The sequence below is a fragment of the Vipera berus genome (assembly GCF_964194415.1).
Source record: "Vipera berus genome assembly, chromosome: 13".
Classification (NCBI taxonomy): Eukaryota; Metazoa; Chordata; class Lepidosauria; order Squamata; family Viperidae; genus Vipera; species Vipera berus.
The window spans coordinates 16,941,378-16,969,232 of NC_138216.1; the positions used below are offsets into that span (position 1 = coordinate 16,941,378).

At 47.3% G+C, this 27,855-nt stretch overlaps 2 protein-coding genes across 4 annotated transcripts in view; one reads left to right on the plus strand and one right to left on the minus strand.

Moving 5' to 3' along the window:
* The window catches only part of CASKIN1 (CASK interacting protein 1), a gene marked incomplete at its 5' end in the record, with an annotated part of 105,186 nt that extends 99,512 nt beyond the window's left edge, over positions 1 to 5,674 (plus strand). Inside the window, 3 exons of the mRNA XM_081338521.1 lie at positions 1,370 to 3,457; positions 3,879 to 4,266; positions 4,629 to 5,674. Coding sequence (XP_081194647.1) covers positions 1,370 to 3,457; positions 3,879 to 4,266; positions 4,629 to 4,725 — 2,573 coding nt within the window. The 3' untranslated portion in view covers positions 4,726 to 5,674. The remainder of the gene's footprint in view (positions 1 to 1,369; positions 3,458 to 3,878; positions 4,267 to 4,628) is intronic.
* Positions 5,675 to 10,393: 4,719 nt separating this feature from the next.
* TRAF7 (TNF receptor associated factor 7) overlaps positions 10,394 to 27,855 on the minus strand; it is a 43,207-nt gene continuing 25,745 nt past the window's right edge. For all 3 annotated transcript variants that reach the window (XM_081338296.1, XM_081338295.1, XM_081338297.1), the window contains 12 exons: positions 26,706 to 26,923; positions 24,861 to 24,934; positions 23,001 to 23,049; positions 20,314 to 20,441; positions 18,007 to 18,089; positions 16,639 to 16,678; positions 16,220 to 16,336; positions 15,029 to 15,151; positions 14,817 to 14,936; positions 14,485 to 14,616; positions 13,300 to 13,419; positions 10,394 to 11,132 (listed from right to left, as the gene is read on the minus strand). In XM_081338296.1, coding sequence (XP_081194422.1) covers positions 11,118 to 11,132; positions 13,300 to 13,419; positions 14,485 to 14,616; positions 14,817 to 14,936; positions 15,029 to 15,151; positions 16,220 to 16,336; positions 16,639 to 16,678; positions 18,007 to 18,089; positions 20,314 to 20,441; positions 23,001 to 23,049; positions 24,861 to 24,934; positions 26,706 to 26,923 — 1,219 coding nt within the window. In that variant the 3' untranslated portion in view covers positions 10,394 to 11,117. The remainder of the gene's footprint in view (positions 11,133 to 13,299; positions 13,420 to 14,484; positions 14,617 to 14,816; positions 14,937 to 15,028; positions 15,152 to 16,219; positions 16,337 to 16,638; positions 16,679 to 18,006; positions 18,090 to 20,313; positions 20,442 to 23,000; positions 23,050 to 24,860; positions 24,935 to 26,705; positions 26,924 to 27,855) is intronic.

The following is a 27,855-nucleotide window of genomic DNA, read 5'->3' on the forward strand; positions in this document are numbered from 1 at the left end:
ACTATTCTGGAGGGTGCCACGTTGGGGAAGCCCAGCCTATACTGTGATTGGGCCTCAAATATCTTGGCAATGGAGCTGGTGTTTGATGGGAGAAGGTGCATTTGGAGAAGAACAGATCAGCTGGGAAGAGACAAGAAGCTGTTCTCCAGACAGCAGGGATATAATGCAGGGATATAATGTACTGGTTCAAAAGAAGAGGAGGAGGAGGAATGCTGCTATGCTGACTCAGGGATTCTGGGAGTTGAAGTCCACAAGTCATAAAAGAGCCAAGGTTGCCTACCCTGGTCTAGGGCCTCCTGCTTGAGCTTGGGGATGGACTAGAAGACCTCCAACGCTTGGCCCTGTTCTATTTTCTATTCTGTTCTATTCCATTCTAATCCATTCCGTCTATTCTATTCTATTCTATTCTATTCTATTCTATTCTATTCTATTCTATTCTATTCTATTCTATTCTATTCTATTCTATTCTATTTCTCTATTCTTCCAAATGCTGAACACCAATGACCTAACTAGACAAGGGAAAAAGTCATTTGCTGAGGTTCCTTCAAGTGCCACAAAGGACAGCATCTGCCATTTTAGTGACTGAATTATTTAAAAAGAAAACTTGGGGGGAGGGAGGAAGGAAGGTTCATAAAAATTTCTGCATTGTAAAAAGTAGAACACTGATCTTTAGGAATTACAAATTCCTTTGGGTTCTTCCAAATGTTGTTAGGGGTACAAATTCTGAGCTGCGAAGAGGAAGAAGTAAGGAAGCAGGGGGTCCATTCCTCATATCTAATCTAGATGCCAGAGAAGAGGGGTGGTTATAGACACAAAAATTGGGCAAGGTTGGGCATCAGATAGCCATCCAACCAAACAGCCCATCTGCTCCATATTGAACAGCAAGGAGCAGAAAAAATGGGGTTCAAGAAACGTGGGTGCCCTCCCACGACAAGATAATGTCCTGGTAGGCCAATTCCAGCTCAGGGCTGCTGTACTAAGCATATATGTTGACTTTGGGGGAAGCAAAGGGACACCCAGCAGGTGAAGTGGCTGAACGAAGATCTGTGGCAAATCTTCTTTTCCCTTTCTCTTCAATCCTGTCTGATTCTTGGACACTGCCTCAACAAGTCCCTGCATTTTTTCTTGGCAATCTTTTGTTTTCAGTAGTTTGCCATTGCCTCCTTCCTAGGGCTATGATAAAGTGACTGGCCCAAGGTCATCCAGCTGGCTTCATGCCTAAGGCGGGACTAGACTCATGCCTTAATCACTACATAAAACTGGATCTCGCTCAGTAGGCCTAGTGAGACACAATTGTACTGGTTTGGAGGTTTATTTATAAAGATTGTGCTAGAATTTTAACCAGTTACAATCTCTCGTATCTGCTTAGGCCACCAGAAGAAGCTGATGCTAGCTGTGAAAAAGTTGGCGGAAATCCAGAAAGCTGAATACATCAAGTATGAATCAGGAACAATGAAGAAAAAGGGTGCACCACAGTCACAGGACACAGTGGCCATAGAGTCTCCTCCGCAGGAAACGGCTGAATGCCAGTCTCCCAAGATGTCCACTTTCCAGGACAGCGAGCTGAGCAATGAATTGCAGGTGGCCATGACAGAAGAGGGGCCCGAGAATCAGGCCAACCATGTGACGCACTTCCGGGATGGAACTGTCTACCGGCACCCCTCCCGCCTCGTTCATGAGAACAGCCTGAGTGGGAGAGCTAAGCTGATTAGTAGCTCCCAGGAGCTGCTGGGAGACGGGCCCAAATCTCCTGGCCCTGCAGCATCCAAAAGCCAGGAGCACCTAGCAGAAGAAGGGAAGGAGCCTCCGGCCACCCTGCCCAAGGAGGTGCGGAGCCTCCGACATGGCCACAGCATCAAGAGGGCAAGCGTCCCACCAGTGCCTGGAAAACCCCGGCAATCCTTCCCTCCAGCTGCAGGCCACTACACCCCTCCGCAAACTCCCACCAAGCCCCGCCCATCCTCTCCTCAGGCTTTCGGGGTGCCCCACGCCACGGCCAAAGTAAAACCCACACCACAGTTGCTGCCACAGACCGACCGACCCATGTCCCCTCGCTCACTGCCTCAGTCTCCAACGCACCGGGGCTTTGCATATGTCATGCCGCAGCCTGTGGAGGGAGAGGCTCAGGCCGCAGGTCCCTTGGCTCAAGCCGTGCCGGTCCTGCCCATCTCCATTCCAGTGCTGTGCCTGCCACCCCAGGCTGCGGAGAGCGAGGAGGAGGCAGGTCGGCCCAAGAAGAGGGCCCACAGTCTGAATCGCTATGCAATGTCTGACAGTGAGCAGGAGCGGGACGAGCTGCTGGTGCCAGATGCCGGGCCCTATGCCACTGTGCAGCGGAGGGTGGGGCGCAGCCATTCTGTCCGGGCGCAGTCGGGTGCCGACAAGAATGTGAACCGCAGCCAGTCCTTTGCTGTGCGACCCAAGAAGAAGGGCCCTCCACCTCCACCGCCCAAACGTTCCAGCTCTGCCATCTCCAGCAGCAACATGACGGACGATTTTAGCAAAGAAGAAGAGGGAGAAGAGCTGGCCCAAAAGCAGCTGAGTGATGGGGGCACTGTGGACACGGGCAGTGCTGGGAGCGTAAAGAGTATTGCTGCCATGTTAGAAATGTCATCTATCGGTGGAGGGGGGCGGGCCCTTGCCCTGCAAAAGGGGGCTGACGGGTACTACTTGCAGCCTGCTGTGGTTGTGCGCTCAGCCAGTCCGGAACACGCCCGTGTTGCAACTGTTCTGGCCACTGTCAAGCACAAAGAGGCCATAGGACCAGATGGAGAGGTGGTGAACCGCCGACGCACCATCAGTGGCCCTGTGACTGGGCTTGTGGCAGCTGCTCGCCGTGAACGCTCGGACAGCATCAAGTCTGATTTGGCCAAAGATGGCGGACCCATGGAACGGCTGCGAGCAGAGCACAGCAGGAGCTCCCCACAGAACAGTTCAGGAGAAAATATCCCCTTTGCTGAGGAGGGCAGCCTGACTATCAAGCAGCGTCCCCGGCAGATGAGCCTCGCCAAGGCCGAAGGTGGGGAGGGCTTGTCCCTGGCCCATCGGCATGGTGACCTTTCCAGAGTGGAGGCCAGTGCCACTCTCAAGCGGAGGATCCGAGCAAAGCAGTGTCAACAGGACAATGTCAAGTTCATCCTCACGGAATCAGATACTGTGAAAAGGCGGCCAAAGTCAAAAGACAAGGAGCAAGAGCTGGCCCAGCTCTCAGTGTACCACAATGGTATGGGCACAGTCAAGCGCCGGCCGACCTCTGAGATGAGCAGCCTGGAGGCTGTGGCTCCCACAGAGCAGAAAGAGAGAGGGGAAGGGGCTTTGGTTCAGATGCCCCGCGAAGGAGAAGCTAAGAAGCCCATCAAGCCTCCTGTGTCCCCCAAACCCATCTTGCCGCCCAAAACCTCAGGGCCTTCGACACCCACCACCAAAAGGGCTCCGATTCCCAGCCCTGGAAGCCCAGGTAAAGCCTCTTCCCAGGGAACCCACAGAGCATGGTTTTTAGCAGGGGGCTTCTGAGCTTACAGTTCCATGGGCTTCACAGCTGTTTCTCTGTGCTCCGAGGCTGCCACAGGGCTTCTTTATCTATGCACATATCTAGGCTCCTATAAGCTGCTCACAAAGAAATGTTGGGCGGCACATGGGTAATTGTGTGTATGTGTGTGTGTGTGTGGGGGGGGGGGTACTCTGGGAATCCGGCTGGGGAGTGGAGTTATGTGCCTGAAACTGCAAGCTTGTGTGTTAATATTTCCTAGTTGCTGAATAGAAGGGGGCATCCTTGTTATCATCTTTAATATCCACTGAATCCAGTTCCAAGTGGAATCTGTATGTTATGACCACTTCTTCTAACAGAGGTCATAGTGTGTCCTATTTGTCTCTTGCAGAAGTGAAACGTGTCCATGGGACCCCACCACCCACATCTCCAAAGCCTGCACCACCCCCAACTGCTCCGAAGCCGAAGGTCCACCCTGTCCTCCAGTCAGTGAGTGCCAGCTGCACACCAGCACCTTCACCGGCCAAGCAGCTCACCCCCACCATCAAGCCTTCAAGCACACCTCCTTCCCTTTGCTCCAGTCCAGCTAAGCCTTTGTCTCCCGGAGGGCTACCTCCTCAGACCGTGCCAGTCAAGCCACCTCGCTCCTCCATGGCTGGGCCTTCAGTGGAGAGCACCGAGAGTGTGCATCAGAAACTGGAGGAGACCAGTGCTTCTCTGGCTGCTGCTCTGCAAGCTGTGGAGGAGAAGATCAAGCAAGAGGATGGACAAGCAGCAGAGTAAGGCACTCCTGAGGATGTGAAGGGGTGGGGAAGGCCAGAAAAGATTGAGGAGCCAGAAGGTCTGCAGAAAGTCCAGGGGACCAGAGAGGATGGGTGAAACAGCCACTGTTGGTTCTGCACCATGAGGAGGTGCAGCCATCTGTTGTCTTCTATGGGTTGTCCATTCTCGGGAACAAAGGAGATATTTAGTAAAAAGGTGAAGGAGAACAGAATAGGAGAAAGGCAGGATGAAATTACTGCTGTTATATGTGCTCAGATTTAATTAACCAAGAATAGAGGTATTAGGAAGCTGAATTAAGGCAAGGGTTTTGTAGAGGAATTGGAATCAGCTTAACCTCACTTATATCTCTTGCCTTCAGTTCCACTGCAGAATCCAAGAGTACTGTCAGCATCCTGGATGACATCGGCAGCATGTTTGATGACCTTGCTGACCAGCTAGATGCCATGTTGGAATGAAAGCTGGAGAACAGTCCGGGCCAACCTCAGGATCTGCCATGGGCACAAGGGCACAATCACCTCCATGAAGATCTTCCCTCCTCCATTTTTTGAGGTTTGCACAAAGAAGACAAGGTTACCTCAGGATTGTGTTGAAACAAACTGAGATGCTTGAGAAAGGCTTTCCTCGGGACCTGTTTTGCAAAGTGAAGGGAGGAACCACATTTGGGTGTCTTCTCCCATCCCTTCCAAATACCTGTTTGACCTTAGAGATAACAGCATAACTGCAGTTCTCCTGCAGTGGAGTCAGAGGTCAGGGCCTGGGATGGGCAGAGCTTCCATGGCAACGGGAGAAAGTGGGCTTCACACTTTCTTCAGCACAGCTTTCCGGGAGAAGCTACTCCATCCACTCCAAGTGGCTTTTTCCCTCACATATAATTATGAAGGTTTCCTTTCCCCTCTCTCCAGATCAGTCCTGAGTTGTTACCGTCCCAATACACTATCAAAGTACGTGGCACAAATAAGTATTAGTCTTCTCTGGTTCTTCATGTTTTCCGTTTGGGGTGAAATCTCGTCTTAGCGATGACTATTGCCTTCTGTGTTGGGTGTTTCTGGACTGCACACCATGTTTCCTTCCATGCCCAGCTCATGCGCCCATCTGCCACCGCTGGACATGCTGGTAGAGGCAGCCATGGAAGGCCTGAGGGAACCTGTGAGTCGGGGTGGGGGGGGTGGGGGAACCTTCAGCAAGCTGCATGCTTTGTTTTTTTGTCCTGAAGGTGTTTGTCTTCTCCTGGTGATGATGAAGCTGTGACTGTAAGAAGTTTTGTTTTGTTAACACGTCCCCTTTGAGATACAAGCTTTTTTTTCTGTTGGTTTGCCTTGGAAAGCATCATTCCTGGCAAAAGCTGTGCAAAAGCTTTGGTATGTTTGCATGATCGATAAAAGTGTTGAAATATGAAAAGAAAAAAAATGGGGTGGGGTGGGTGGGACAAAAGCATCCTGGCCAAAATTTCCTTGTACATAAGCCCATTGGTGGCTTCTGCAGCTGCCAAAGATGGATGGCAAATCTTTTTTTTTTTTAACCCCTCTCTCGAGGCAGTTCTGAACACAGGGACTTGCCCTGCACTTTCTATTGCTCTAAGGCACTTGTGTCCCAAAGAGTTCGCCACTGATTGAACCATTTAGCCTTCTTAACCTGCCGTGACCGTTGGGAGCAATTGGAAGAAGACATCATTGACCAGCCAATGGACAGACAAGGAACGATAAATCATATCCATGTTCTGGAAACCGAGGGCAAGGGCAGTGGTGGTTTGGTATTTCAGTGGAGGTTTCATGGAAGGGAGGCGTCCTCTCTTGGTATTACATGCTAGGTTTCGGAAGTGACAGTCAAGAGATTCAGCCAAGATGAGTGGATTGCAACCGTTAGCTAGAACATGTCTTGTGCTCCTGGCTAATGAGACGCAGATCTTGCCCTGATTGATCCTGGGTACTTGCGAGGGATCTTCTGGCAATCAGTTAGGAAAGGGCTTCCTTGAGAAGGAATCCTGCCAAGTACAGCACTGTTTCTTCTTCCAGAAAGGAGCATCTTCCAAGAGGATCACAATTTTTGCTTACCCAAGGGTTGCTAGTCTGCAACTGTACATAATGTACACCAAAGTTTATTCTTATGAGCCTTCTCCATCTTCCAGGTATGTAGTGCAGAATTGCTGTTTTTGTTACTCCCCAGGCAGTGTAAGCACCACCTTGGTATTGTGGCAAATTCATTTTCTAATTTCATCAACCAACTTGAGGCTTCCTAGAATGAGGAAATCATAGTATAGTGATGGGAGGAACAAATTGTTCCATCAGAACTGTCTACTATCCTCAGGTTTACTTTGGTTTATTCCACTTGCAAATTGGAAGGGTCTTGATAGGAAATAAGGAAGACCCTTGGCTGCAAGAGGAATGCTTGAATGTTGCAGTTAGGGAAGGCCAGCTTTTGTCTGGCTCCTACTTCTGATGGATGAACTTCTCGGGATCTCCTGGCTTCTTCAAGTTGCATGGGAAGACTTGGATCACCCTCCGGCCATGTTCTCAGTGAGCTGCTCCACTTCAGCTTCGCTTGGTCTTCCTTCTTGTGCAATTTATAAAACGGCATGAAGTTTTTTGTTGCATTATAGGAAAGGTAGATCATTTTACTTGAATAATTTACTGGGTTCTCTAAACCTTGTGCCCACAGGAGCATTCTGTTTTTTAAGGCTTTGGGGCAAGTGTCCAAGATATGCTGTCCTTTGTCCAAGGCCAGTGGGAGGTACTCTTAAACCTTTGACTGCTATTTCCAAATGACTCCTTTGCCTACAAAACTCCATCAAAGAAATTCCCCTAAGTACTCAGAAGGAATTTTGCCAGTGCCTACTTACTTTTGACTCTTAGAATGCGTCTCCTAATCTCTAGCCTAAACTGGCTTTTAAATGTTTTCAGCTGGTTATATTTCTCTCCCTCATGATGTGTTTGGAATAACTGTGGCCATAATTCATATGTCATGCCCCTGAAACCAGAATCACCTGAACCATCTTTCTTTCCCACAGATGAAAGTACCGAGGTACTAGCTAGCTTAAGGCTCTTTTCCCTGAACTTATATCTTCCGGGAATGAAGAACTACAGGGCAACAATTTGCAGCTGGAAATCAACTGATGTTCTTCAGGAGATCAGAGGGAAGAGGGCTGGGAAAGTGCCACAACCTTCTCTCTCCACATGCTGCCATCTGATTTGTAGGGCATCTGTTTTGATCGTGGGATGGAGCCCACGCCTTTCATCTCTCCTTCCTCTTATCTGGTGTAGTTCTCAGGTCTCCCTTGCTGCTGGGTTCTCCATTTCCTGTAAATTTCATTCCACCGTGTTTTGGTTTTTGCTTTACCGAATTACCTGGCAATAAAGGAAAAAACAAACAAACACAAGAGCTACCAACTTTCAGTGAGATCTTGGAGCTTTGTCTTGCAGACTCTTCTCAAGACAGCATGGCGTGGATGGGTTTCTTGAGCAGGTGACACCTCACGTTTTATGGCTGCTTTCAGCCAAGCGTAAAAATATCAGTGATAGGAACAAAACTTACATGTGGGGCTACCACAGCTTCATCTTCTCTTAGACTATCAGTTCCATTTTTTGAGTGGCAGCCCAACCTCCAACATGGGACCCGTTCTTCACTTATGTGATCATGACATGTTGGGTTCCTTCCTCTTGGTCTATTCTTCCTGTCTCTCCATCCGGTAAAGGAATCCAGAACAAAGCAGCTTAAAAAATGGGACAGTCTCCCTTCGGCTTGCTATACATCCCCATGGGCTTGGAGTAAGATCTCAGGAGAACTCTTGGTCATCTTCTGGAAGAGCTACTTTTTTGAGAGACATCATGGAGCTCTTTTCACCTTAAAAGAGTAGTGTTGAGTTGTGGTGCTGTTTCTTTTATTATTTCACTGGTAGAGCTCTCCTCCTCTTGAGACAGCCGTGTTTGGGATATTCTTATGTGTGCAGAGACTCACACAGCTTTTCCGTTGGAAGATGATTGAGTGGGATGAAAAGAAAATAAGCTATATATAAAAAAAGTATTTATTGGGAAAAAATATTTAAGTGGAGTTTCCCCCAGAGATAAATAACAAAAGAAGGAAAGGAGTTTAATATATATATATATAAAAGATTTTAAAATATTATCAATTGTATATTGAACAGTTTTAAAATATAAGATTGAAAGAACTGGAGTTTAGCTTGACTATTAGAATTATTATAAGCTGTGTGTCTTGTGAGGTCATTTTAAAAAAGTAGCACAATGTTTAAAAAGGTAGTTTATCTTTTTTTTCAAAGCGTGCAAAACATTATGTTATATGGATTTTTTTGCCATTTTCTTTTTACAGTTTTATTGAAAATCAAAGGATGTGCCTTGTTTTAAGAAGTTTTGTTTAATCTTACCTGAAAAGCGTGCATTTTTTGTGTCTTTTTTAAGTTGGATGTACGTTTATATGCGCCTGTGTATGTATGCGAGTGCGTGTTGAAGTGCATGCGTGTGGAAATCACTAACATATGCCCAGCTGTACACTTATGTACAAATGGGGGTCAGTCCAGTTTAAACATGGCTGTTAAGTCTGAAACATCCTATCTGGTTTCCTAGAGCTGTGGTTTTTGCTGTGTGAATGCTGTTCCTGTTTCTTTTCTTCAAAATGGATAGTCTGTCTTTGCTGATATCCAAAACATGTCTGGCACAACTTTGAAATTTCTTAATTAAAAAAATAAAATAAAAAGGCAACATAACAATAGCTGTTGTAAAGAGAAACAAAATGTATAAGAAACTATTCCAAGATTCTAATGCTGGATATATACATACATACATACTATCTATCTCTATATATCTCTATATACAGTATATATATACATTATATTTTTATTAAGTTATGGATACTGTATTGTGTTCCCCTTCTGTCAAAGCTATGCATTTTCTGCTTCTAACCTTCTTTTCTTGCTGCACACATTCCACCAGTATTACTTATATTAATAGCTTTGTGGTGGAGTATTTTTTTAAACTGCTTCTTTTAAAAAAATAAGTATCTGGCAATCAATATTTAAAGACAAACATGGGGAAGAAGGCCCTGCTTGTTTCTAATACAGATACATGACATTCACTGTTAAATAATACTTTTATTGTTGAGGTCAGAAAAAAAAATCCCACCTCGGAGGCACTAACTCAGGGGCGGGGTGTGTGTGTCTGGCTGCTCTGGTGCGGAGGGAGTGACGAGTTAGTGCTGCAACTCACAGTCCAGGCAAGCGTCAGTGTGGATGCATTTATGACCATCGGTGCTTAATAAAACGTCCAGATTATCTTGGCCCGCTCAACTCGTGTTTTGGCTCCAGTCGGAGGGGAGAAAAAGCTTCTGCTGTATGATGGGAAAGGTTGTTGGGTGCCAGCTGGAGCCATTGTGAAAGCTGCACATCTTATGTAACACAACCAGAAGCTAGAACGTGCAACAGTCTGTGAAGCCGATTCTTTTACATCTCCCATTTTTACATCGTACTGAGCCAGAATGTTTGCAGGGAGAAAAAAAAACAACAAACCGCTGGAAACTACTTGTGTCACTACAAATCTCCCACCACAATTCAGGTTTTTTTGGCAATGCAGTGGCCAAATGCAACTAAGGAAGGAGAAGGAAACATTCAGTGCCCAGCTTGTGGGTCTGTCATTTCCCCCTCAATTCCTACCTCTAAACATTGTCTCAGCTTTTTTGAAGTTGAATGCAAAGACCGTTTGAGTTTCATGCTTAAACAGCAAGCTCAGGAGCAGCATTCTGGGGGAGGAGAATGCCACAGATGATCATTAGTTGAACCTAAGAAATTGAACAGATAGGTGCCAGTTTAGCTGGCAACAGGTGATCACACGTAGCCCTAGTCAGTGCATTCAGCCTTTTTGGTGCCGCTCTGAGCAATGAGCTCCTTGTGCTATGTGCAAATATCTTTGCAGTCAGTGGGACTGTTACATTTTCCTGACTAATGGCAACCCAGGACGTGCTCATCACAGATCAGCCAGGCAGTTTTGAGTGGGTATCTCTCAAAATCCATAGAGGTCAGCCTCAAACTTTTTTGGGGTGGGGGTGAGGGGGCCCCCGCTCCTGAGGAATTCTGTTCCATTGGCTGAAATGCTTCAGGTTTGTCAATGAGTCATGCTGGCCTAAAACAATGGTCCAACTTTATTGGTAAGGAAGAAATAATCCAAATCTATATCACAATTTTAAAAACAGTAGAAAATGTCCGTAAAAACACAACCGTTGGCTCTCCTGCCTTTCCCAGGGAGGCCGTGATGATGGGATGCTCTGAAGAGGGGGTGGGTGGGGGTGGGGGAAAAGAGGCTTAGGATACCTGATAAGAAGGCTGGACTGGGGACATAAAAATCGTACCGGGCTACATGACAGGACACTGGGTTTTATCCCCGGCTGGGGCCACGAATGAAAGGGCATAGCAAATAATTTAAATACCAGGACAGAGAGAGGTCCTCTGGGCGAGGCGCTGTGGCTACTCATGCAGACGATCCAAACCAGCTTCGTGGCAAATCTGCTCTTGGAGACGATCTCCTCCTCCTGCCGACGAGGAAGAGCGCAGCCTTCGTTGCAGCTGGGCCAGCCTCCACCAACTTCTTCTCTCTCCCAAGAACAGCCAGACCAGGAACCGGAGCTGGGGTGGCGCATTGGGTAAGGGGGGGGGGAGGGAGTCCTCCCTGGGGAGGCGCTGCTGCAAAAGGGGGCGGGGCTGAGGTATGTGGCCCAAAGCTCTTGCACAGCTGCTGGGGAGCCCCCCCCCCGAGAAGGAACACAGCACATCTGGAGGGTGCTTGGAGTGTAGGGAGTGAGCCAGCGTGTGTATTTGGCAGCGTGGCATCCGAAGCGGAGGGCAGCATCCTTAGCAGGTCCAAACCTGTCAGGGAGAGAAATGTCAGCACAGCCCAAACTCCATCACTGAGCAAGACAGCGTTTCTCAACCTTAGCAACTTTTAAGACACCTGGACTCCAACTTCCAGAATTCCTCAGCCAGCCTAGCTGGCTGGAGTAGGATGCAGAGGCGACCCTTGTTTGACATGTCAGCCCAGGGGCCATCCTGAGCGCCAGAAGTCTTCCTACCAGGTGCCCATCCTTACCAAAGGGTCCCTTTCTGGAGCTGTGCTCTAGGATGAACGCAGCACCGCAACAATATGTGCACCAATGTCATGTCTAGAGTGGCTTCTCTAGAGTAGAGAACGGCTGACTCACCTACCTCCTAGGAACTTATCCCCCCCCTCCCCACAACCATTCTGACTCCTGGCAAAAACCACAAATTTACAGAAAGGGGTAGAGGCCAGGGGAAGCAGGGAATCCGTGGCAGAGGCCTGACCACAAACCCCATCATCCCTAACTACTACTCGCTGGCTGGCCCAGTGTGACCTGTGGTGGTGCAGTAGTTAGAATGCAGCATTGCAGGCTGACTCTGCCCACAGCCAGGAGTTCAATCCTGACCGGCTCAAGGTTGACTCAGCCTTCCGTCCTTCCGAGGTTGGTAAAATGAGGAGCCGGACTGTCGGGGGTGGGGGGGTGGGGCAAGATGCTGACTCTGTAAACCGCTCAGAGAGGGGGATAAAAGCACAGTGGAGCGGTACGTAAGTCTAAGCACTGCAGGTAGTCCTCTGCTTACGATCACAATTGAGCCCCAAACTTATGCTGCTGCTAAATGAGAAATTTGTTAAGTGAAATTTGCCCCATTTTACATTTTTTTTTGCCACATTTGTTAAGTGAATCAATGCAGTTCTTAAATTAGTCACACGGTTGGTTTCCCCATTGACTCTGCTTGTCAGAAGGTTGCGAAAGGGGATCACATGACTCTGGGACACTGCAACCGTCATAAATGTGAGTCAGTTGTCAAGCATCCAAATGAAAATCACGTGACCATGGGGATGCTGCTATAGTCAGAAGTGTGACAAGTGGTCATAAGTCACTTTTTTCAGTGCCGTTGTAACTCCAAATGGAGAGTCATGAAGACGACCTTGATGGCGGTATGCAAGAAACAGTGCCTGGCAAAAGCAGCTGAAATATCTCTCAACTGCGTAGCAAAGAGGACATTCAGAAGTGGTGAGATTATCGTCTTACAATAAAACAAAACTTCGGAATTGCTTCTCCTCCACCTAATGAGGCTGGCAAAGATCTTGCCGAGCAATGAAACAGGCACCTAATTGCCCAGTGCAGCGTCCGGCAAGGGGCACCTGGCCAAATCTTCAGGCTTCTGCTAATGGCTTCTTTCTCCCAACGCTCAACATTAAACATCGGAATATATGGCACGTGGCACAGGGGAAGTAAAAACTATCCAGACTCCCATTCGTGAGTGGGCCCCTCCCAAAAGGAAGAGAGCGCCAGAGAAGCAAGCTAAGCTCCTCCCTGTGCCTTAAACCACGGTAGGCAAATAGGCCCCATATAAGCCCACCTTGGCTTGCAAAAGTCCCCTGGAAGGCACAGACTGGTGACTCTATCACATTTTGTCTCAAATTAAAAAGAGCTCTTCCTAAAGAGGTGACAAGCCCACCCCACTGTCGCCTCCTCCTCTTCCTCCTCCTCGCCTCCGTGAGTAGCATAAACACATCTAACTAGGATGTTTCTCTATCAGGGCGCAAAGAGAAAATATCTACTGCAAACGCCGTGTGGCGTCAAGAAGGGCATCCGGCAAGTAAACACTCAGCTCCATTCAGTCACCCTGACCCCACCCCGAACCAAGCGATTACAGGGTCGTAAAACGAAACAAAAAAAGGAGAAGACACCCTGGCCTCCACTGGCCTTTCCCTCTCTCAAGGCTTGGAGCAAAGAGACACTCAGGTCGAACTTCTGTCTCTCAGAACAATCCTCTCGTGGTGGGAATGCCCTAAATCAGGGGTCCTCAACCTTGGCAACCTTGTGGACTTCAACTACTGAGGTGGAGCTCCTAGGCATAACCTGGGAAAAAAATGCTAGCTCTCCCTTGTCTGCTGCTTTTAGGGAAACTAAGAAACCAGCTGTGAAAGCTGCTCTGAGCCAACTGGGGGGCCCTCTTCCTCCCACTGAGAGCCCCCCTCCCCAGTATATACCTTGACAGTGCTGTCGACAGCCCCAGAGAACAGGCGGCCCCTTGAGACGGCCAGCGCTGTGACGCTGCCCTGGTGGCGCAGGAGTGTCTGGGTGCAGATCATGTTGTCCATACTCCATACCTGGAGGCAGAGAACAAGCCAAGGCAGTGAGGGTGATAGATCGCCATAGCGGACGGCATGTGGCCTGGATTTAGGCAGAAAACAGTGTTGAGCCATGGATCCCATTCTTTGCCTAAATCCAGGCCACACGCAGACTTTGTAGTTAGGATGTGCATCAGATGCAGCTGAAGGGCCTCTAAAGCTCAGTCCCTCCTCAATTGGGGCAATTGGGCTAACATTCTGCAACTGCATCAGGCGTTACAGGCCAGGTAAGGGGGAGATGCCATGGGGGGGGGGCGCGGTGGTCTAGAGGTGAAGATGCTCATCTCCCACTTGGCAGGTTAAGAGTTCAATCCTAGATACCGGCAGATGTTTCTCTATCGGAGCGCGAAGAGAAAATATCTACTGGGAACTCCGTGTGGCATCAAGGAAGGGCATCTGGGCAGTAAACAGTCAGCTCCACTCAGTCGCTCTGACCCCACCCCAAAGCAAGGCAGAAGAGAAGACACCCTGGCCTCCACTGGCCTTTCCCTCTCTCAAGGCTTGGGGCAAAGAGACACTCAGGTCGAACTTTTGTCTCTCAGAATAATCCTCTCGTGGTGGGAGTGCCCTAAATCAGGGGTCCTCAACCTTGGCAACTTTAAGACTTGTGGACTTCAACTCCCAGAATTCCTCAGCCAGCTGTTTTTTTAAGTTTTTTTTTCTGCTTGCTTCTATACAGTTATTTTCTCTCAAACTGTTTGGGCCTGGCCTAACTTTGGAGAAATCAGTTCAAACAGGACCGTGGCCCGAAAGGGCTCCTCCTGTTCTCCTGTAATGCAATTCATTCCGAAGGTTTTGGAGAAAGGAGATTAGCAAGGACACATACACGTAGGTCCCTCAAGCAGCAGAGGGCACGGCTGGTAGAGCCAGGCAGCTGAAGAGACCTTGGGTTGGGATGGCCGCACAGCTATTCAGGGATCAGGAGCCCAGCTGCCTGCTTCCTAAGAGTTCGACTTCATCAAATTAATAGACTTTGAAAGATCTGTTAGGATCCCTCCCTTTTTTCCCCATGTTCTTCTTCTGGGCCCCTTGTCCTGAACGTACCCGCAATGACCGATCATACGAGGCGCTGAAGACTTTGGTTTGGTCCGGCGTAGAGATGACCGCCAGAGCGTACACAGTGCCCACGTGTCCTGTGAGGGTGCGAACCTGCTCTTTCGACTCAATATCCCACACCTGGTTCAACAGGGAACAGAGCAAAGGCCGAGCGTTAACTTCCCATTGTTTCCCCCTTCCGATTCCGGTGGCTCTAGCTATTCGCTCTGCTTGCCAGATCCCAGAAAATGAGGACTGGAGGCTCTGTGGAGGGCTGAAGGAGGCTGCCAAGTGCCCCGCTGCCCCCTTCCTCCCGCGTCCAGGTCTTCGCTCATCCTTACGTGAATGAGATTTTCGTAAGTGCCACAGACGATGTGATGGTTGGTGACCGCAATGGAGTAGACGCTGCCCCCAGACGTCTGTAGGACATGCACACATTCTAGGTTCCGGATGTCCCAGATCTGGAGCAGAGGAGAGAAAAGAGCCGATGTAATCTTCTTCCCAGGCTGCAAAGAGAAGCCGCAGCAGGCGGAGCGTCTGAGAACACACCTACCTTAATGGTCTGGTAGGAGCCGCTGTACAGGTGATTCTGGGATGCCACAAGTGCCCGGACCCAGTGGTTAAGGCCTGTCAGTTCCTTTTTCAGTTTTAGCTCAGTGCCAACAATGTCCCAGACCTGGTGGGGCAGAAGGACAGCCAAAATCAGGCCTTCGACAGTGATGGGAGATCATCCAATCCAGCTCAAACGCAGGACCACCGGCCAGCTTCCTATGCCTGTTCCATACCAGGTGTGGGAAACTAAAGGCCAGACCCTCAAGAGTTCCCACAGTTCTCTCAAGTGAGGAAGGCTGGAAAGGTGAACCATACATGGGCAGTGGTTAGAGCCCACCTGTTTTTACACAGGTCTACATTTCTATTCCACTTTTCCATTAAGCCCTGTGAGTGACGCCAAACAAATCAGACAGGTCTTTTCTCACAGCTCCTGGAAGAAAAGGAACATTGTTTTTTCTTTTAACAACCCTCTAATCCCTTCTATTGGGGTGGAGTCAGGGCGACGGAATAGAGTTGAGCATTTATTGGCTGGATGGCCTTCCTGACACCTATGCAGAGTTCAGAACAGATATCTTCTCTTTGAGCCCAGAGAAAGAAATATTTGTTGCTACTTAGGATCGAACTCATAGCCTCCGATTGTGAGGCGAGAGCCCCCCCTCTAGGACACCATGCCACTCTGGAAGAAAAGGAACAGATTAACGCTTTCCTCATCTGATGCTCTCCAGGGGTCAAGAATGTAACTTTCGGTGGCCATGATGACCGGGGAATTCTGGCGAGCAGGTGGGGAAAGGCTGGATTATTAGGCTGAGATATTCCTTTCCTCCCAGGAGCTCAGAGGAGAGATCTTTATCCTTGCAACAATCCTGCAATGGGTAATTATGGACAACTAGGAGAAGAAATCGATTACCAGGGAATGGGGAGGAGTTCAACAAGGGAAGAGAATGAATAACGCAGCAGGTCTGAAGACCAGTCAAAGTAGCAGGAAATGCAAGGAAAAGGGAAGAGGAAAAAGCGAGGCCAGCTCTGAAAGGATCAAGGAAGGTCCTAAATCAACCCAGAACGACCAGCAGAGAGAAGGGAGCAAATCTAAGTGGACAAACCTCTCAGGCCGGGAAGAGAAAGGATCTGGGAATGGGAGGAAAGGACCCCAAAGCTTTCTGTTTCCCCCACTCCTCTGTATCAGCAAATGTACCTTAATAGCTTTCAGGGAGCCGCTGAAAAGCATGTTGTGTGAGGAGACAAGAGTGCACACAGGATTGTCGTGTGCACGGATGGTGTTGACCTTCAGCAAGGTCTGAATATCCCAAACCTGTCAAAAGTCAAAAAGGATACAGACAAGTGGTGTAGGCAGCTTTACTCTACAAAGCGCAAGAGCAGGAGTCTCCAAACTTGGCAACATTAAGACTTGTGGACTTCAGCTCCCAGAATTCCTCAGCTAGGCACGCGTGCCTGGCTGAGGAATTCTGGGAGATGAAGTCCACAAGTCTTAAAATTGCCAAGTTTGGAGACCCTGCGCAAGAGAATAATCAGGAACTTCCTTCTCTCCCCCTTGTGGAGGAAGCCAAAGCCGGTGTCCCCACCCTGCCCCGCCTCCCCAAACTGACCACTTACAATAATGGTGCAATCAGCTGAGCCGCTATACAGTTTGTTCCTGAGCAAAAGAAACAAAAGGGAATCAGAGAGCTAGAAGACTTTCATTGGCACCATTTTTTCCCCTCAAGATGACGAAAAAAAGATAGGGATGTGTGGGTAAACCTCCTCCAGAAAAATGTAGACTGCAACATCTGTTGTAAAACTGAGCTGCTAAAAGAATTTCCACTATTCAACAAATAGCACTCATCCCAAACCTCTTGAAAAACCAGAATAACACAGTTGGAAGGAACCTTGGAGGTCTTCTCGTCTAAGCCCCTGCTTCAGCAAAAGCCCTAGGCCAGGGCTAGGCAACCTTGGCTCTTTTATGACTCATGGACTTCAACTCCCAGAATTCCTGAGTCAGCCATGCTGAGGGGAAAGGGAGAGGTTTCCAAGCTGAGCCATGCTGGCTCAGGAATTCTGGAAGTTGAAGTCCATGAGTCATAAAAGAGCCGAGGTTGCCTACCCCTGCCCTAGGCCATTCCAGAGAAGTGGCTGTCCAGTCTCTTCTTAAAAACTTCCAGTGATGGAATAACTACAACTTCTGGAGGCCAGCCGTTCCACTGATTGTTCTCACTGTCAGGAAATTTCTTCTTTGTTCTAGGTTGCTTCTCTCCTTGATTAGTTTCCATCCATTGTTTTTTGTCTTGCCTTTTGGTGCTTTGAAAAATAGGCTGACCCCCTCTTTTTTGTGGCAGCCCCTTAAATATTGGAAGACTGCTATCATGTCTCCCCTAGTCCTTCTTTTTTCTAGACTAACATATCCAATTCCTGCAACCGTTCTTCGTATATTTTAGCCTCCAGCCCCCTTGTTGCTCTTTTCTGCATTCTTTCCAGAGCCTCAACATCTTTTTTATATTGTGGCGACCAAATCTGGCTGCAGTATTCCAAGTCTGGTCTTACCAAGGCATTATTAAAATGATACAAACAGTTCAAGTGATCTTGATTCTCTCCCTCTGTTAATGCAGCCTAGGACTGCATTGGTTAAACCAAGAATACGCAACGCCACACAAATGAGTTCAGTTTGAATATAACTTTCAAAAATCAGGTTTTTCTGGTGCTCAAATGTAATTCACATTGCCATTTGAGAAGTAAGGCATTTCCCTCATTGCTGAAAACAAGGGAAGTGGCTGGTTGAGTTTAAGAAAACAAAGAGCAGAACTAAAATCTAGCCACCAGTCATTGGCTTTACATCAGTGATTTTTCTCCTTGGCAGCTTGCTGACGGGTGGACTTCAACTCCCAGAACTGGGAGCTGAAGTCCACCCATCAGCAAGTTGCCAAGGAGGGGAAACACCGCTTTATACAGTAGAGCAGCGGAAGGCAATGAAGCCAGCGGCTGACTCACCCCTGGATGCAGAGTGCCAGGACAATCCCATCGTGGCCTTCCAGGGTCTTTTGGCACTTGTAAGTGGTACAGGTATCCCAGACCTAGCAGGAAATAAAAAGTCACATGACTGGACTCAAGGGCAACCAGACCCAGGGCAGGAAGTCAGTGCCAGAACTGGGAAGGCAGGAAGCATCTGGCCTTCACCTACCCACCTGCTTTCCTCTCTTTCCGACAAGGAAAGGAAAGAGGTAGGCAGATTTTCCGGGAGAGCTGGACGCAAACAAGTGCAGCTCCCAGCAGCTGTCCTAATGGCCCAGAGGTCAGGAAGGGAGGCTGGAGTTGTGCCCGGGAGAGCAACTTCCCACGTTTACCTCTTTTCCTCAAAACTGGAGTGGGCTACTGCTAAATGCCCACTTCAATGCCCTTGCTCAGCCTGCTCTTCCAAAGAGGAGGTGAACACAACCCCTTGCCTAGCATTGTGCCTTCCAACACAAAGCCCTCTGGGGAATTTTCAAGTCCTCCCTCACTGCTGTGAATACCAGCTGCCAAAAATGAGCTGAGCCGAGTCTTTCAGGCCCTAAATTACGTCAAGATCCAAGGGGAGAGGAGAGCAGAAAGTCCGTGCATGAAGAATCCCCAAAGAGCTGATGAACAAGGGGCTCCCTCATTATTCGGCCACTTTAATTCTGAACGAACTACCGATTTTTAAAGCATACCTTACCGAGGCAGCTAGCCAACTCTACAGCAACTGACGTTCAAATCTGAATTTTATTTTTATTTTTACAATTTTTCTCTTCATCGCTTGGCTTTCTGAAATGCTAGTTAAGACAAACAGAAGCAAGCGGCTGGTTCTGAGTGGAGGAATGGTGATTCTAATGCAGCCTGCACTGCTCTTCCACCCAGCAGTTAAAAAGGCCCTTCCTCTCACTCACTCGCTCATTTGGTAAAGGCAGCTGCTACTGGCAGCCTGAAGAAGAAAAATCCTCTTAAGGGAAGCTCTACTCCTTACAATTCTTGGCAACATAATGGAAGTGGTTTTTTTTTTATTAAAAAGTTTTACAAAAAAAAAATAAAAAAAATAAAAAAAATAAAAAAAATTTAAAAAAGGAAGTGGTTTGATATGAAGAGCCCTGATGGTGCAGTGGTCAGAATGCAGCACTGCAGACTGACTCTGCCAACTGTCAGCAGTTCGATTCTCACTGGCTCAAGGTGGACTCAGCCTTCCATCCTCCCCAGGTCGGTAAAATGAGGACACAGATGGTTGCGGGCAATATGCTGACTCTGTAAATCGCTTAGAGAGGGCTGTAGAGTACTCTGAAATGACATGACAGTTGCTACAGTATATTGCTTTTTCCCCCCTGGGATTCTCTTCCACAGCCTTTGCCCACAACCAAGTACTAACCATGTCCAGCACAGCTTAGCTGTTTCAGGATCAGCCAAGGTCATCTAAGCTGCAGCCAGTCCTAAACACTACAAAGCTTTTACCCACCACCCAACCCCAAAGCCAAGATTCCAGACTTGTGGACCAAACAGAAGGCTTCGGGAAGAGCCAAAGACTTCTCCCTTTCCATATGTGCTCTGGGTGTATGCACGTGTGTGTGCAACAGCAATGCAGCCAGCTGCCAGAACTGCCACCTCACTATCAATCTGCTATGAATCTGGGGGCGGGGGGGGGGAAGGAGGCTGTAAGGGAGGGTGAGGGCTTGGGGAGAAAGTGAAACTAACTCTGAGAACAGTTCTCTGTTGAGAAGCGACAAAGTCTCCAGTGTCGTTTCCCTGGGAGAAGAATGCCGACAGGTAGAGTGACTATTTCCAAAACATCTTTTTCAAACTTGATTCAACAATGAGCGATACACAGTGTGAAGGGACTAAGAGAGGAGAGATAACTGGGGAGAATTGACACACAAAGTTTAGTTCTGGCTTTGCACTACTGCAATCCACTTGACTTCTAGTCAACTATACCTTTCTCAACAAATGGATTGTTTTTACAAATGAATAGAATAGAATAGAATAGAATAGAATAGAATAGAATAGAATAGAATAGAATAGAATAGAATAGAATAGAATAGAATAGAATAGAATAGAATAGAATAACAACTTTATTGTCACTTTGAATGTACACTAATCGGCATACATTAAAATGAAATTTTGTTGCATTCAGCTCCTTTACTTAGGTAAAGGATCGTGTTTGCTTAGAAGCCCCAACTGAGGCAGGTCTGACACCGGGAATCCTGGCTGAGAGCAAGAGGATGCGCTTTTCCCGAGGCCCCCTCAAGTCCGCAGTGTCCCACATGCAAAGGTTAAAAGAAGGAAGAAGCGTCTTGCCTTGATGGTTTTGTCAGAAGAGCCACTGAAGAGCAAGTCACCAATGGAATAGACACAGAGGCACCAGACGGGGCCCTGGTGGCCAACGAAAGTGCCTTTGCACTTGAAAATCTGCTGAGGGTCATAGGCTGCAAAGGAGGAGAAAAGAAGGGGTGTTATTGCACAAGCAGCCACACCCCAAACCCCGAGGAGTCCTGGAGAAGAGGTGGAGTCTCCTTTCTTGGGGAGGTCATCTTGCAGATGGGAGAGAAGCAGGCAAGGATGTGTGGCTCAAAGCAAGCGCCTAACTAGCCCAGCATCCCTTTTCCAAGAAGGATCCAGGAGACTTGCAAGTGGTCCTCTCCAACTCTTAAGTGCTCGGCCATTAAGCAAAGATATTCTACCTATCGACCAGCACTTAGAGCAATACGGGTAGTCCTCGACTTACGACCCTAATTGAGTTCAAAATTTTTGTTGCTAAGTGAAACATTTGTTAAGTAAGTTTTGTCCTATTTTACGACCTTTCATGCCACAGTTGTTAAGTGAATCACTGCAGCTGTTAAATTAGTAACACGGTTGTTGAGTGAATCACTGGTTTCCCCACTGATTACGCTTGTCAGAAAGTTACAAAAGGCGGTCACATGACTTCGGGACACTGCAACCGTCATAAATGTGAGTCAGTTGCCAAGCATCCGAATTTCGATCGTGGGGATGCTGCAAACGTCATAAGTGTGAAAAACAGTCCCTAGGGTTTTTTTAGCGCTGTTGTAATTTTGTTGTTGTTAGCTGCAAAGTCGTGTCCGACCCATCGCGACCCCATGGACAATGTTCCTCCAGGCCTTCCTGTCCTCTACCATCTTCTGGAGTCCATTTAAGCTCACGCCTACTGCTTCAGTGACTCCGTCCAGCCACCTCATGTTGTAATTTTGAATGGTCCCTAAATGAACTGCTGTAAGTCAAAGACTACCTGTATTCAGTTAGATCAAAGGTTTCCTCAGCACAGGAAGAAAGAGCTGCAGATCCCGCAGCCAGGCAGTGCTGATGACCCTTTAAAGGCACAGGATCAGATTATGTGAGAAGCTGCCTCTTCCCAACGACCTCCACCCTCCCACTAGGTCAGGCAGGAGGGATGCTGTGTGGGGCAGATTCTCTCTCCTAGGGAACATCTGGTGGGACCCAGCTGGCCTGTTTTTCTCTGCTGTGGCCCCTCCCCTGGAGCATCATCCCCCTCCCCCCAGGTGTAGTTAGGCCCATCTCTGCCAGCCTCTTGGAAAGCCTTTAAAGCAGAGGTCCTCAGCCTTTAAGATTTGTGAATTCAGCAAAGCTGGCTGAGGAATTCTGGGAGTTGAAGTCCACAAGTCTTAAAGTTGCCGAGGTTGGAGACCCCTGCTTTAAAGCATCCTTTTTTTCACCAGCCTTGGGGATCCCAGAGAGAGTGCTTGCATAAGATTGAGTGGTGTTTGTTCTCCTGCTTTCCTGGGATTACATTTATTTTATGTTTGCTTTATATGCTTATTTCGTTTATCTTGGACTGTTTTTAATGTTACTGAGTTTTTGACTGCTATTATGTTGTATGTCATCAGTGTTTGTGAGATGGGTGACTATGTGAATAGGCTAAATAAGTCAATAATCCTAAACCAGGTGACCCATGAATCAGATCTGGAAGCTTTGCTTTGTTTGAAAAGGAAGAAAGAGCAGGGCAGGCACAGTAATCCAGAGGGGGAAAAATGGAAGTTCCCAGAGGCGGTGAAAATGGGACTTTAAAACAAAATACGTGTGTGAAAAGCACTTTCTAAACTGCTTTGAATTTACTGCCAAGCAGCTTCAGCAAGTGATTCATACACATCCCCAGCGAAAGGTGATCAGACATAAAAGCACAATCAACATATCATTAAATAAGAAAAAAAGGTCAATAATGCACTCAGTAACATTCTTTGAATTAAATCTATTTTTCAGTCTTCTGCATGAAGGAAAAAAACTGTAAAATGGCATAATCTCATTCCAGCCTCAGATGATCCAGTGAAATTATTTTGCTTGCTACATTTTTCAGTACATTGCTCTTACTGAAGAGGAAAAGAAAACCCAAACATCTAATTAGTTCTCATTCTGAAAGCAGAACCTCTGTGTCAGTAACTAGAAGTTTTAAATGTAACGAAGAAAAGCTTCCCTACACCCAGAAACCCCAGAATGCCTTTTTCTGTTCAAGGAGAAGGTAAAGGTACTTGGGACTAATGGACAAAGACCTGGGGGAGGGGGGGGGAAATATGGAACTTTGATGTTATATATGTTGACAGCAGCAAGATTACTTTACACTCAAAAATGGAGGACTAAATGGATTTGAGGAATGGTTAGAAAAACTGAGGGGGCTGGCAGAGATGGCTAAATTGACCGTACTGATTAAAGAAAAGAATACGAATACTTTTATTGCTACGTGGAAAACCGCTTCTAGACTTTGTGTTTGAGGTGGGGGGGGAAAATGAAATTTTGATTTTGGGTTTTACCCATTAGATGGAGGTTTGATGTTGACATTCTGCTTTACTGCACCAAAGGAAGTCGGATGTCAATGCCTTCCCCCCCTTTTTTTTTCTCCCTTACCTCACTTCTCTACTTCCTCTCCCCTGCCCTAACTTTTCCACTATTTACTTTTCTATTTTCATTGTATTTTATATTATACGCTAATAAAAGAAAGAAAAGTAGTAGATACTCACAGCCCAGAATCCCCATGTTCAGTCGGGCATTGATATGAGACAGTTCATCCTGTAGAGAGAAAGAAGGCAGGTGATAAAGGCCAAGCGGGGAAAATGCTAATTTCGACACGGAGGTGTGACAGGAGTGGAAAATGTCTCTGCTCTGCTCAACAGACAGAGGAGTCGAGTTTTGCCACCATAACTGACCGGGAGGGATGAGAGCGGGTGCCCACAGCACGAACGGGGACTGGCAGGGGCAATGGCTGAGCAGCACTTGGCTCTGAAGCTGTTTTGCAAGCCTTGGCTTTGGAACCAGGCTGTGTACCACTGTTTGAACTATAATTTAGTGAACAAACATACAGCTGCATTCACACAGCAAAATGAACCGATGGATGATTTTAATTTTGGTTTGTCAAGATGCCTGAGGAAAGAATCCAGGTCTTCTTCAGACAATGCCACATTTGTTTTACCCATCACTTTTTCTCCCGGGATGTATTTATTTATTCATCCCTCGGCCCGCCCGTCCATCCCACCATCTACACGTCACCTCAACTTCTCCGGGCAGCTGAGAAGCAGAGAAATGCAGGACCCACCAGGCAGGTTTGTGTTTGTGAAGTGGGCTTTTCGCTTCTGGAAAGAAGCAAGCCGTGTGTGTGTGTGTTATTCCGAGAGAGAGAGAGAAGATTAACAGAGGCACACATCTATATGGTTATTTAAGGGTTTTTTTTAAGGTTTTAACTGACTGGTGATCTTTTTTGTGAGGTGAGAATTTGACAGGTTTGTGAGTTTTCTGCTTGATGGTGGGTATGTATCAGCAGAAAAGGCAGGAAACTGTATTTCACCTTTCTTAAGGAACTTTTTTTGATCAGTTATTAGTCTAACCTGGAGGCTTCGTACAGGTAGTCCTCGACTTAAAACTGTTTCTTTAGTGACCACCTGAAGTTACGACGACACTGAGAAAAGTGACTTATGACCGTTTTTCACATTTATGGCCGTGGCATCCCCGTGGTCACGTGATCAAAATTCAGACACTCAACAACTGATTCGTATTTATGATGGTTGCTGTGTCACCTTTTGCGACCTTCTGACAATGGGAAAGCCAGATTCACTTAACAGCCGTGTTACTAAAGTTGCAAAATGGGGCAAAATTCACTTAACAACTATCTCACCTAAAAGCAGTAATTTGGGGCTCAATTGTGGTCGTACGCTGAGGCGTGTTTTATCTACGTGCTTTTCCTCAGGCTACATGGATTTCCTTGCCTGAAACTGGCATTCTGTTGTGCATCTTCAGGCCAATGCATGGCAGGGAGTGTGCAGGCTACGATTCCTGCTTTTGCCTCAAGCGCACAAAGGAGAAGCCCAGCTTCTAACATACTGCAGAAAGTCATTCCCAAAAGCCCCAGGCCCATCCTTGCCCACTCTGGGGAAGAAACGGCACCCAATGTCAGGGCTGCATCTCCCCTATCCATGCTTCATGAACTGACAGCCAGACATTAGCAACGGGGGGGGGGGGGGGAATTGGACTGTAAGGAAGAAGGGTGGGGGGGAATGGAAGCCCAGCTGCGCCTTGCAAGAAGCTTCAGCCAGCCAAGATCAACTACTGAAATGCAGAGCTGGGAATCAAGCATCTATCTCCTAAACAATATGTAAGCACCTAATTGGACATTTACAGATAACTGGTGTGTGTGTGTGTGTGTGTGTGTGTGTGTGTGTGTGTGTGTGTGTGTGTAAGAGGGACAGTTATTTTGTGTTGTTTGCATGGGAAAACCTCAGATTCAGCTTAGGCTACTTCTGTAACCACCTAAGCTTCAGTAAAGTAGACTCTTGGCAAAACAAAATGGCCAGGCATCCTTCTTTGCTCCATGACTGGTTGACACTCACGTTAAGCATAGAGGCATCTCGCCGGAACTCCATCAGATCTTCACTTAGCTTGCTCTGGTTCTCATCCAGCACATCTGAACGACGACAGGAAGGAAAATGGGGCATATGATTTCTGGTGGCAAATGCAAATAAATCACAAATCCCCTGAGGCCTCACACCCAAACTAATCCCAATCCATTTCAGTCTCCTGCTCCAGAAATATTCTGCTGAAAGTTCTTGCCGTGCAAAGAGTCACCTTTTCAGTGCCGATAAATGTAATAGATCAATGGAGAACAGATTTATTTGTGCAGAAGAATCTTTTTCTGTAACAATGTGGTCATTTATTATTATTTGCTTATGGCACTTGGACTAACCATCCAACCATGTAGTTTTGCTTCCTGGAGAGGGTCAGACTGGACTCGGTTCTCTCAGCCTCAGCACCACTTTACGCAAGTGCAAGAATATCTCAACTAACTGAGCTACCAGCAGATTTACGCATGTAAGGAAATGTGCCCCAAGTTCTGGGCACCCCGCTTTCAGTTGACCTCCAGAGTATGTCTGGCCTTCTGCTCACCTGCAAGCACCAGCTCCGCACTGACCCCTCAGAAGTCAGCCCCATGGCTGCTCAAAGGAGAAAGCTCTCCAGTCTCAGATGGTCAGAAAACTCAACGTTCTTCCTAAAAAGAAATCTGACCAAAATGTCCAGCTAGGATGATCAGCGACGGGATACATATTTGACTTGTTTGGCTATTTTGAAGCCCCCAATTATAGCAACAGCAACAGCACTTAAGACTTACAGTATATACCGCTTCACAGTGCTTTACAGCCCTCTCTAAGTGGTTTACAGAGTCAGCCTATTGCCCCCAACAATCTGGGTCCTCATTTTATCGACTCGAACTGCTGGCAGTAGGTAGAATTAGCCTGCAATACTGCATTCTAACCACTGCACCACTATGGCAATAGAATAGAATAGCACTTAGACTAATATTCCGCTTTTGCAGGCCTCTCTGAGTTGTTTACAGAGTCAGCCTGTGGCCCCAACAATCTGGGTCATTTTATTGACTCGAACTGCTGGCAGTAGGTAGAATTAGCCTGCAATACTGCATTCTGACCACTGCACCACTATGGCAATAGAATAGAATAGCACTTAGACTAATATACCGCTTTTGCAGGCCTCTCTGTGTTGTTTACAGAGTCAGCCTGTGGCCCCAACAATCTGGTTCCTCATTTTATACACCGTGGAAGGACAGAAGGCTGAGTCAACCTTGAGCCGGTCAGGATCAAACTGCCGAACTGCAGGCAGCTGGCAAGCAGCAGAAGTAGCCTGCCGTACTGCATTCTAACCACTGTGTCACCATGGGTATGTATGTATGTATGTATGTAATTCATTCTTTCAATTTTGAATCAGAATTGTGCATGAACAATTTTTGGTCACTGGGAGCTGTGTCAGATTTTCTGTTTTTACAGTGGGTAGGACCAGCTGGATGTTTTAAAAAAGCAGAACTGATTCTCCAAAGAAATCACAACTCAGACCAAAATGCTCCAGGATTTTATTTATTTAGGTGTCTTTAAATCAGTGTTTGACTCCTGGAAACTGCCTGGATGAGTCCCCGCACTTTTCCTAGAAAGGTTTTGGGAAATGCTTTACCCTTTGCCTCCTCCTTCTTAGGTTCGTGTCTAAGGTGGGACTAGAACTCTCAGCCTCCTGCTTTCTAGCCTGATGCCTTGAGCACTACCCCCAACCGGCTCTCAAGATATTATAGAAATCTTATCAGGACGAGAAAGCAACTCTGGAAGGCGGTGGGGGTTTTACATGGGCCACCCAGCAACAGAACGCAGAGCTACCTGCCTTCTGTAGAGACTCACCAAACTTCAGCTCCAAATTCTTCTCCAGCTGGTCTATCTTCTCCGAGAGCTTGCCCAGCATGGAGCGCAGGAAGGCAATCTCCTGGTCCTTCTGAGCCATGGCCACTTGCATCTCATGGAAGCGGTCATCCGTTTGCTGGAGGAACTCCTTCAGACCTTCAAATTTGCACATTTCCAGGTGAGTCTCGTATGTGTCCTGGTTTCCTATGAATGTACACCTAACGGAGAGGAAGCAAGTTGTTCGTGAGAAGTTCCTCTTCAAAACAGGGATTCTACCTATTGTGAGCTGTGCTCCAGGACCACATCAGAGTGAACCTCAAGACTCTTAAATTCGTTCTACTGCACCAGAGCAATTTTTCAGGCCAAAGTTTGGACTTGGCCTCTGAGCAACTCAAATCCGCATTCAACAACTAGCTGATACCAGAAATTCCACAGACACAACACGGCCAAATAATCCCCATGTTTTAAGTCTGATGCTTAAAGCAAAATAAGACAGAAAGCCACTAGTCTTGCACATACTGCAATTGTACCAATGTATTGAGTGGCCTAAGATATCCGTGGGATGCATTGTGCCATCTTTTCATATGCCCAAATTGTGCCAGTTCTATGAAGGGGCACCTGCTTTCTGTTACCCATTTTTTGCCTTGTTAAATTACAGCCTGCATAATACCTCACAAATCACTTGTGGTTCCTCGAGATTCCATTTCAGTGAAGTTTCTTAAACTGATTATTTCTCAGCTGGTTTTTGTTACTGTCAAAAATTGGGGTTCACTGAAATCCTAGCTCCTACTTGTTAGGCAGAATATGTGAAAACATTTTGGACATCAGATTTCCAAGCCTGTCTAAAGACCTTCAACAAAAGGAAAGGCATTCCAACGTTCTTGCTGTCCGTGAAGTCCTTTCTTGTGTCCTACTGCGAAGCCAGCTTCCCCCAGCCAATGTTTGTGCCTCATTTTTCCCCCTCTCCTGATGCAGGACTTCACTTTTCTCCCTCTTAAAATTTCATTCTGCTTGCTGTGGACCCCTGCTGAAGCATGTCAAGAAATTTTTGAATTTTCTTATTCTTCTCTAAAAATTTAGCCATTTCCTCTTAGTTTTGTGACATCTTTTAGTTTCATATCCTTTCATCCAGGTCTTTAATGAAATGTTG